The sequence below is a fragment of the Rhinoraja longicauda genome, unplaced genomic scaffold, assembly GCF_053455715.1.
Source record: "Rhinoraja longicauda isolate Sanriku21f unplaced genomic scaffold, sRhiLon1.1 Scf002440, whole genome shotgun sequence".
Taxonomy (NCBI): Eukaryota; Metazoa; Chordata; class Chondrichthyes; order Rajiformes; family Arhynchobatidae; genus Rhinoraja; species Rhinoraja longicauda.
This window is the reverse complement of record NW_027603653.1, coordinates 1-11546: the sequence shown is the minus strand read 5'-3', so window position 1 is coordinate 11546 and position 11546 is coordinate 1. Positions and strand designations below refer to the sequence as shown.

At 48.2% G+C, this 11546-nt stretch overlaps 1 protein-coding gene across 1 annotated transcript; it reads right to left on the bottom strand.

Moving 5' to 3' along the window:
- Window positions 1-1162: 1162 nt before the first annotated feature.
- Window positions 1163-7151, bottom strand: LOC144591857 (uncharacterized; the record flags this gene model as incomplete). Its single annotated transcript, XM_078395868.1, has 3 exons — window positions 1163-1387; window positions 5076-5242; window positions 7059-7151. Coding segments are annotated over 3 exons (485 nt in total), but the record flags the coding sequence as incomplete, so codon positions are not given.
- Window positions 7152-11546: the final 4395 nt, after the last annotated feature.

Here is an 11546-nt window from a genome sequence, read left to right as displayed (position 1 = left end):
GGAGAGAGGGGGAAAGGGTGGAGAGGGGAGAGAGGGGGAAAGGGGGAAGAGGGAGAGGGAGAGAGGGGGAAAGGGGGAGAGGGAGAGGGAGAGAGGGGGAAAGGGGGAAGAGGGAGAGGGAGAGAGGGGGAGAGGGGGAGAGGGACAGGGAGAGAGGGGTAGAGGGGGAGAGGGAGAGGGAGAGAGGGTAGAGGGGGGAGAGGGAGAGGGAGAGAGGGGGAGAGAGGCAGAGGGAGAGGGAGAGAGGGGCAGAGGCGGTTGAGGGAGAGGGAGAGAGGGGGAGAGGGGCAGAGGAAGAGGGAGAGAGGGGGAGAGGGGGGAGAGGGAGAGGGAGAGAGAGGGAGAGGGAGGAGAGGGAGAGAGAGAGGGGGAGAGGGGGGAATGGGAGAGGGAGAGAGGGGGAGAGGGGTGAGAGGGAAGGAGAGAGGGAGAGAGGGGGGATAGGGAGGGAGAGAGGGAGAGAGGGGGAAAGGGGAGGAGAGGGAGGGAGAGAGGGAGAGAGGGGGAAAGGGGAGAGGGAGAGGGGAAAAGGGGGAAGAGGGAGAGGGAGAGAGGGGGAGAGGAACATGTTTCCTGCCTCTCGCTTCTCCAATCCCATAATAATCTTATATGTTTCAATAAGATCCACTCTCATCCTTTCAAATTGCAGTGTATACAAGCTCAGTCGCTCCAGTCTTTCAAAATACGACAATCCCGCGATTGCTGGAATTAACCTAGTAAACCTACGCTGCACTTGCTGCAAGAATGTCCTTCCTCAAATTTGGAGACATACATTTGGTGTGGTCTCACTAGTACAACAGCAGAAGGACCTGCCCTGTACAACTGCAGAAGGACCTCTTTGCTCCTATACTCAACTCCTCTTGTCATGAAGGCCAACATGCCATTCGCTTTCTTCACTGCCCGCTGTACCTGCATGCTTACTTTCAGTCAAACAATTGCTTAAGGTTTGATCTTCTGATTTCCGATTCTGCAAAGCTCTGAACAAACAGTTTCAGTATTACATCAATTTTAACAAGTCATTGGTGTGAACTGTACATTCCAACACTCACCTTCCATATGAGAGGATAATTCAGATAAACCACTGGTGATGTTCATGTACTCTTGTGGATTAGGACCTGTTCAAATCAAAGAGCATTCATTAAACCAGACTTGAATAACATTGTTAACACCAGTGTTCCAAAGTGATATTCAGTTCAGTGTGTTGATTTGCCGTACCGAGCTTCTGGATTTCTTTCAGTATTTTGTCCAGCTTTGGTAATTCATTCTGCATTTTCACAAAGGATTCCCACATCACCCGCCGGGGCCGGTTGCCTTTCTCCATCACCAGACTTAGGAAGAGGGTCGAACAGTCACTCCGGTTTCCCTTGACCGCGAGCTCAGTGATATTCTGTGAAGAACATTAATGAATATATTGAGAAGTGAATGAGACAGTGCTAATGGGGGGGGGGGGGGTATTAGCGATTCAGCAATGGGATATTCTGGTATTATTGAGCATTGTGGCAGCCATTTAGGTCAACGATGGCTGTGTTGATATGGATGGGAAATTTATCCAATTCATTTTGGCCTCACATAGACACTATCCCACTAGAAATGGATGTGTCCAGTCCAGCCTTCATTGCTTCCTGCTCGGCATTTTGAAGCTACTATGTTATTTCATTTACATTCTTACCCAATCTGAGCCCGCACCAAACTTCTTTCCACCTACCTCGACTCGATGCTATCCCCACTGGTCAAATCACTCCCCACCTACGTCCAAGACACCTCACATGCTCTCCATCTCCTCGATAACTTCCGGTTTGCAGGCACCCACTCCCTCATCTTTACCATGGATGTCCAGTCACTCTACACTTCCATCCCCCACAAGGATGGTCTTGAAGCCCTCCGTTTCTTCCTCGACCGTAGAACCAGCCAATCCCAATCCCAATCCCAATCCTCGTCCTGGCAGAGCTGATTCATACACTTAACAACTTCTCCTTTGGCTCCTCCCACTTCCTCCAAACCAAAGGCATAGCTATGGGCACTCGCATGGGTCAGCTACGCCTGCCTCTTTGTCGGGTACGTCGAACAATCCCTGTTCCAGTCGTACACCGGCCCCATCCCCGAACTCTACCTCCGCTACATCAACGACTGCATTGGTGCCACCTCTTGTGCCCATGCAGAACTCACTGACTTCATACATTTCACCACCCATTTCCATCCTGCCCTTAACTATACTTGGACTATCTGCGACATCTCCCTCCCGTTTCTGGACCTCACCATCTCCATCACAGGAGACAGACTAGTCACTGACATCTACTACAAACCCACTGAGTCCCACAGCTATCTGGACTACACCTCTTCCCACCCTGACTCCTGCAAAATGTCTATCCCCTACTCCCAATTCCTCCGTCTACGCCGCATCTGCGCCCGGGGTGAGGTGTTCCACACTAGGGCATCAGAGATGTCCTCATTCTTCAGGCAACGGGGCTTCCCCTCTACCATTATAGACGAGGCTCTCACTAGGACATCCTCTATATCCCACAGCTCCGCTCTTGCTCCCCCTCCCCCCATTCGTAACAAGGACAGAATCCCACTCGTTCTCACCTTCCACCCCATCAGCCAGCGAATCCAACAAATCATCCTGCAACATTTCCTTCCCCTACAACTGGACCCCACTACCGGCCACATCTTCCCAACTCCTCTCCTTTCTGCGTTCCGCAGAGACCGTTCTCCCTGGTCCACTCGTCCCTTCGTACCCAAACCACCCCCTCCCCGGGCACTTTCCCCTGCAACCGCAGGAGATGCAACACCTGTCCATTTACCTCTCCCCTCAACTCCGTGCAAGGACCTAAACAGTCTTTCCAGGTGAGGCAGAGGTCCACCTGCACCTTCACCAACTTCATTGATTGTATCCACTGCTCTAGATGTCAATTTCCCTACATCGGCGAGACCAAACGCAGGCTCGGCGATCGTTTCGCTCAACACCTTCGCTCAGTCCGCCTTAACCAACCTGATCTCCCGGTGGCTGAGCACTTCAACTACATCTCCCACTCCCAGTCTGGCCTTTCTGTCATGGGCCTCCTCCAGTGCCATAGTGAGGCCCAGCGGAAATTGGAGGAACAGCACCTCATATTTCGCTTGGGCAACTTGCAGCCCAACGATATGAACATTGACTTCTCCAACTTTAGATAGTTTCTCTGTCTCTCTCTTTTACCCCTCCCCCTCCCCCATCCCAGTTCTCCCACTGTCTTCCTGTCTCCACCTATATACTTTCTTTGTCCCGCCCCCTGACATCCGTCTGAAAAAGGGTCTAGACCTAACGTCACCCATTGCTGCCTGACAATAGACAATAGACAATAGACAATAGACAATAGACAATAGACAATAGACAATAGACAATAGACAATAGACAATAGGTGCAGGAGGAGGCCATTCAGCCCCTCGAGCCAGCACCGCCATTCAATGCGATCATGGCTGATCACTCTCAATCAGTACCCCGTTCCTGCCTTCTCTCCATACCCCCTCACTCCGCTATCCTTAAGAGCTCTATCCAGCTCTCTCTTGAAAGCATCCAACGAACTGGCCTCCACTGCCTTCTGAGGCAGAGAATTCCACACCTTCACCACCCTCTGACTGAAAAAGTTCTTCCTCATCTCCGTTCTAAATGGCCTACCCCTTATTCTCAAACTGTGGCCCCTTGTTCTGGACTCCCCCAACATTGGGAACATGTTATCTGCCTCTAATGTGTCCAATCCCCTAATTATCTTATATGTTTCAATAAGATCCCCCCTCATCCTTCTAAATTCCAGTGTATACAAGCCCAATCGCTCCAGCCTTTCAACATACGACAGTCCCGCCATTCCGGGAATTAACCTAGTGAACCTACGCTGCACGCCCTCCATAGCAAGAACATCCTTCCTCAAATTTGGAGACCAAAACTGCACACAGTACTCCAGGTGCGGTCTCACCAGGGCCCGGTACAACTGTAGAAGGACCTCTTTGCTCCTATACTCAACTCCTCTTGTTACGAAGGCCAACATTCCATTGGCTTTCTTCACTGCCTGCTGAACCTGCATGCTTCCTTTCATTGACTGGTGCACTAGGACACCCAGATCTCGTTGAACTCCCCCTCCTCCTAACTTGACACCATTCAGATAATAATCTGCCTTTCTATTCTTACTTCCAAAGTGAATAACCTCACACTTATCTACATTAAACTGCATCTGCCATGTATCCGCCCACTCACACAACCTGTCCAAGTCACCCTGCAGCCTTATTGCATCTTCCTCACAATTCACACTACCCCCCAACTTAGTATCATCTGCTGACCTGCTGAGTTACTCCAGCATTTAGTGATACCTTCGATTTGTGCAGCATCTGCAGTTATTTTCCTACACTCTGAGCCCGCATTCACTCATTGACCAGATAACCTTTTTATTTCTATACCTACCCCAGTTACACCCGATCAAAGACATCCCTCTCTTGCATATTTCCTGCAGCTCATCCCCTCCTTTTACTGCATATTAACTCGGCTCCTCTTCCCACAGATGCGCGCATAACTGACCTGCTGAATATTGTTTGTTGAGATTGTAGATTGAATGACAAGCGAACAGTTTAATGTCTTAGAGTAATTCAGCAGGTCAGGCAGTATCTCCAAAAACAGAGTTATTTAGTGCAGCACACACAGTATGTTCTTTTTTTGTAAACCAGGATCTGCAATTCTTGTGCTTTTGCCTAATGCCCTCTGTGGTTTAATGAACTGAACTAAATGCGACCAATGAAACTGATGCCACTTAAAACGTGTTATCGTTTTTGATTCTCGTTTACAAGTTTACTGCTCCCTGACCGTTGTGCTAAGATGCATGTGTGGGAAGAACAGCTGGATCAGAATGGACAATTCTCAGAGGTTCCCATGTCACAGGTTTTATTCCTAATACCAGATCTACAGGACACAAACCGATCAGAGATTATTGCATTGTCCATTACATTGTTCAGCCCAGGGAGTGCGAGGTGAGTGAGACTGGCATTGGTCACTCTTCCCCAATGCCGTCAGTTCTGTGACGGGAAACAGAAGTCACCGTGATCCTTCCACTTACCACGTGTTCTTGTTTAGTGAAATGTCCCTCCGGTCTCATCATGAAGCTGAGACTATCAACCCCTTCTTCAATCGCCTGTTTTAGTCTCTCCCGATAGAATTTTGTTAGTTGGAACAATTGGTACTCGTTCCACTGTGTCAGGAGCTCAGACAATGTAGGCGTCAGATCTGTGTATTCAAAGAGAGAAACAAAACATCATCTGAATCAGTACCCTTGGCTCCAGCTACAACAGCAACCCCCACCCTGAGTGTTCCAGGCTCCTAATGAGAATGATCCAAGAAGAATATCGGAATGAGACAATTTGCTGGAGGAACTCAGTGGATCAATCATCATCTCTGGTAGGTGACGTTTCAAGTCTGGATCTTTTTTCAGGCTGATTGTGGTGGCGGTGTGTGGGGAGAAATGTGGACAAGAGGAAGAACAGGTGAAAGACTGTAAGTAAGGTGGATACAGGTGAGGGGAGTTTTTGATATGCTGATAATTGGGGAAAGGCCAGAGATGAAAAGACAGGTGTGAAACAAATGGAGTGAAGAGTTGCAAATTGTGCAGTGAGATGAATTCATGTAAGTGGAAAGGGAGGGGGTGGGAGAAATTTGCGCGAGGAGCAAAAAGGTTGCGCCACAGCAACCTCTCTGTCCTTGGACACATGCTCACTGAAGAAACAGCACTTCACATTCCGCTTGGGTTGAATTCCCCAAGATAAAGTAACAATCCAAACCGCACACCGGCCTTATTTCCGCCCACTCTCTCCACAGTCTCGCACCGATTTCTCCCCTCCCCATTTCCTTCCTCCGATATTCCTTTCTTTATTTTCACAATCTCCAACACTCAATCCTTCTGCCTAACATCTTGATGTTTCATCTCGAGCCTTTGTTCAACCAACTACCTATAAAAAAAAACCCTCCTCAATAACATCCATCTCACTTGCCAGGCTTTGTGTTGCCGACCTCTCTGCCAGCTTACGGCTAACTCTGCCATCAGTCTGAAGAATCGGAGAGACTGAGGTAACGTGTGAGCAGGGGAGAGTTAGACAGCGTGTGACCCGGGGAGGATGTGACGGTGTGACCAGGGAACATGGGCCCCAGGGGTATGGGGCAGCGTTGGACACGGGAAGAGTGGGCACTGGGGGAGTGTGATCATCTCCATAGCCGGTGTTCAGACAGAGAACAGATCACAGCAAAAAAAAACGCACATTAAACGAATGCACTGATGAAGAGGTGCAGATGCACTTATCGCCTGAGGCAACACTGTAGTTGATGCCAGCTAATCTTCCTAGGATTATCTTCCACATGCATGAACCACCCAGCTTCACTCCACTCTCTGTGGCCTCATGCTCCCTGGCTTCAATGGATACTTTGTCATGTGTACCCAAGTTCAGTGACCATCCTCCTGTACACGAGGATCAGGAGAAGAATCGATACACTATCTGTTATATTGTAGTGGCTTGGCCACAATATGGAATAGATCAATGCACACAGTCTTTTACCCAGAGGAGGAGAATCAAGAAACAAATGACAAAAACGGTACATGGATAGGATAGGTTTAGAGGGACATGGGTCTTACACAGGCTTGTGGGACTATAGTAGATCGGCCATGTTGTTTGACATGTCCAAGGTGAGCCTTTTTCCATACCGTATGCCTCTATGACTCTGAGGTACAACTTGACCATAATAACTCTAACAGTGCAGACTGCACAGAGTCCAAATACAAGAGTCGCCATGTTTTATGCGCCATCTTATACTCTTCAGTTTCTCAGAAAGCCTCTCCCCAGTCACTGCATTAATGCATATCTGAATCTTCAATGAGGATGAATCATCGCCTCAATGATCACTCCCTCTGTCCTTTCAATTACCGCCTGCAGGATAACATCCTCTCTTTCTCAGTCCCTTCCTTCATCCCTTATCCTTCGGACCTGTCGACCATGCATTAGATGCAACCAGATATCAAGACAACATTTATATCTTGAAGAATTCTGCAACACACCTGTGTCCGTACTTGTTGTTGGAGTCACTGGAGCCGCAGTCCTGTTTCCATCTTCAGCCAAGGTGTGGATAGGTATTACCATATTCTGCTGCTCTGCAGTAAACCGAATAATAATAGTGGGATTAAACAATGATCAACACAAGAAGGAAAAGATTACGAAGTGAACTGTGAACCACAATCCACCACTATCAATAGACAATAGATAATAGATGCAGGAGGAGGCCATTCGGCCCTTCGAGCCAGCACCGCCATTCAATGTGATCATGGCTGATCATTCTCAATCAGTACCCCGCACCTGCCTTCTCCCCATACCCCCTGACTCCCCTATCCTTAAGAGCTCTATCTAGCTTTCTCTTGAATGCATTCGGAGAATTGGCCTCCACTGCCTTCTGAGGCAGAGAATTCCACAGATTCACAACTCTCTGACTGAAAATGTTTTTCCTCATCTCAGTTCTAAATGGCCTACCCCTTATTCTTAAACTGTGGCCCCTTGTTCTGGACTCTCCCAACATTGGGAACATGTTTCCTGCCTCTAACGTGTCCAACCCCTTAATAATTTTATACGTTTCGATAAGATCTCCTCTCATCCTTCTAAATTCCAGTGTATACAAGCCTAGTCGCTCCAGTCTTTCAACATATGACAGTCCCGCCATTCCGGGAATTAACCTAGTATACCTTCGCTGCACGCCCTCAATAGCAAGAATATCCTTCCTCAAATTTGGAGACCAAAACTGCACACAGTACTCCAGGTGCGGTCTCACTAGGGCCCTGTACAACTGTAGAAGGACCTCTTTGCTCCTATACTCAACTCCTCTTGTTATGAAGACCAACATTCCATTGGCTTTCTTCACTGCCTGCTGTACCTGCATGCTTCCTTTCAGTGACTGATGCACTAGGACACCCAGATCTGTTGCTAACTTGACACCATTCAGATAATACTCTGCCTTCATATTCTTACCACCAAAGTGGATAACCTTACACTTATCCACATTAAACTGCATCAGCCATGCATCCGCCCACTCACACAACCTTTCCAAGACACCCTGCATCCTCATAGCATCTTCCTCACAGCTCACACTACCACCCAGCTTTGTATCATCTGCAAATTTGCTAATGGTACATTTAATCCCTTCATCGATTTCATTAATGTATATCGTAAATAGCTGCGGTACCCCACTGGTCACTGCCAGCCATTCTGAAAGGGACCCATTGATCCCCACTCTTTGCTTTCTGTCTGTCAACCAATTTTCTATCCATGTCAGTACCCTACCTCCAATACCACGTGCTCTAATTTTGCCCACTAATCTTCTATGTGGAACCTTGTCAAAAGCTTTCTGAAAGTCAATGTACACCACATCCACCGGCTCTCCCCTGTCAATTTTCTTAGTTACATCCTCAAAGAATTCCAGAACATTAGTCAAGCATGATTTCCCCTTCGTAAATCCATGCTGACTCGGAACAATCCTGTTACTACTATCCGAATGCTCCGCAATTTCTTCTTTTATAATTGACTCCAGCATCTTCCCCACCACTGATGTCAGACTAACTGGTCTATAATTTCCCGTTTTCTCTCTCCCTCCTTTCTTAAAAAGTGGAACAACATTAGCTACCATCCATTCCACAGGAACTGATCCTGAATGTATAGAACATTGGAAAATGATCACCAATGCGTCCACAATTTCTAGTGCCACCTCCTTAAGTACTCTGGGATGCAGACCATCAGACCCTGGGGATTTATCAGCCTTCAGTCCCATCAGTCTACCAACACCATTTCCTGCCTAATATGGATTTCCTTCAGTTCATCCGTCACCCTAGGATCTCTGGCCACTAGAACATCTGGGAGATTGCTTGTATCTTCCTTAGTGAAGACAGATCCAAAGTACCGGTTCAACTCATCTGCCATTTCCTTGTTCCCATAATAAATTCCCCCGCTTATGTCTTCAAGGGACCAACATTTGTCTTGACTATTTTTTCCTCTTTACATACCTAAAAAAGCTTTTACTATCCTCCTTTATATTATTGGCTAGTTTACCCTCGTACCTCATCTTTTATCCCCGTATTGCCTTCTTAGTCATCTTCTGTTGCTCTTTGAAAGAGTCCCAATCCACTGGATTCCCACTCTTCTTTGCTTTGTTGTACTTCTGCTCTTTTATTTTTATGCTGTCCTTGACTTCCCTTGTCAGCCACGGGTGCCTCTTACTCCCCTTGGAATCTTTCCTCCTCTTGGGATAAATTGATCCTGCAACTTTTGCATTATTCCTAGGAATATCTGCCATTGCTGTTCCACCGTCCGCCCTGCTAGGGCCTCCTTCCAGTTAATTCTGGCCAGCTCCTGTGATGTTGGGGGTGAGAGCGGGTAGGTTTTGTGGGAGGGGGCATGGAATGTCAATATTGATCCAGAAACTAAACTGAATCAGACATTTCCATCCTGTGGCCTGGTGGTATAACAGTATTGAAATCTTGCACTGAGACTCGCTTTTTCACATTCAAACGTTTCCCCATGGACCATCAGGGGCATGTCAAGTGGTGTTGCAGCTCCGACACCATCCAGGATAACACTGACCACTTGACGGGCAGCCCATTCACTTTAATAAATGGGTCAATGTCCAGACCGATGCTGTAAAGACCAGTGCTGGGCCTCCCTATATTACAACTTATCTTAATGACGCGGATGAAAGGACCACTGTTTAGCAGAGCACTTGAAAATATGGCACGCATATTGTTTGAAGCAACGAAATTGGCTGATTGAGCAACTAATAAAAAGGCAAGATCCAGCGAAGCGGCCTGTTGGGAGTGGCTGTGTTGGTAGAGAGGCTGTGTAGAGGTAATGTGCTGTGTAGAGGGCAAGTGCCAGTCTTCGGCTCACGAGTCTTCGGCAAGGAGTGTGAGAAGGGGAGGAGATAAAGGTACAGTCTGTTGAACCTGCTGTTTAGGTAGTTGTGTGATAATGGTGAGCTTGTTGGTTCTTATTTCAGTGCCACCAAGAGACAGGTGGAATGATGCAACGTTCCTCCTGCAGCACCTGGGATGTCAGAGCAACTGCTGGTGTCGCTGGTGACTAAACCCGTGGGAAATGTGTCCAGGTGCAGCTCCTTGCAGGCTGTATTTGGGAACTGGAGATGCAGACAGATGACCCCGGATTCATCCGAAAGACTTTTTGGACAAAACTAACAGTGAGGTGGTCATGCCCAAAGACCAGGATGAATGGAGGTGGGTGACCCCCAGGACACCTAGTTAGCAAAGGGTGAAGGTGGCCATTCCCTTTCAAAACACGTAACAGTTTTGGAGACTGTTAGGGGATGACCCGTCAGGGAAGAGCAGTAGTATCGGCAGGATGAGGCTCCGTGCCTGGCAAAGCCATAGTGGTAGGATATACATCTGTTGGAGAGAGGGGAGAGTGGTGGACAGGAGATTCCGTGGAAGCTATCGAGACTCCTGTATTGTGTATTGCTTTCTGGTGCCAGGGTCCAGGATGATTCGGAGCGGCTACTTGATATTCTCAAGAGGGAGAGTGAGGAGCCAGAAGTCACTGTGCATGTTGGTACAAATGACATAGGATGTTCAGAAAGATGTAAAAAATACAGGACAGTGATCTCCGTAGTACTGCTTGTACTCCGTGCTAGTGAGTGTAGGAACAGGGAAAACAAGGACAGGTGAATGCATGGCAATGGAGCTGATGCAGGGATTCATACTTTTGTACAACTGGGATTTCTTCTGGGGCAGACGTGACCTGCACAAGAGGGATAAGTTGCAGCTGAACCTGAAGGGAACGCCAATATCCTGAGCGGCAGCTCCCAGTCTCCATCACAAGAAATAGACCACTGACTGACGTCTATTACAAACCCACTGACTGCCACAACTATCTCGACTATACGTCTTCCCCCCTTGCTTCCTGCTTTGAGTCCATCCCCTTCTCCCAAATCCTCCGTCTCCGCCGCATCTGCGCCCAAGATGAGATGTTCCTTACTAGAACATCTGAGATGTCCTCATCTTTAGGGAACGGGGAATCCCCTCTCCCATCATAGATGAGGCCCTGACTCGTATCTCCTCGGTACCCTGCAGCTCCGCCCTTGCCCCCCCCTCCTATTCGCAACAGAGACAGAGTCCTCCTCGTCCTTACATTCCACCCTATCAGCCGTCACATACAGCACATAATCCTACAAAATCTCCGCCACTTCCAATGGGATCCCACCACTAGCCACATTTTCCGACTTCCACCCCTTGCCGCCTTCCGCAGATGCCGTTCCCTCCGGAACTCCCTGGTTAACTTATCCCTTCCCACCCACCACCCCCTCCCCAGGTATCTTCCGCTGCAACCGTACAAGATGCAACACCTGTCGCCGATACCTCTTCCCTCGACTCTGTCCAGGGACTTTGACAGTCCTTTCAGGTTAGGCAAAAGTTAATTTGCACCTCATCCAAATTTATCTACTGTATCCGTTGTTTCGGGAAACAAAAACTGCAGATGCTGGTTTAAATCGAAGGTAA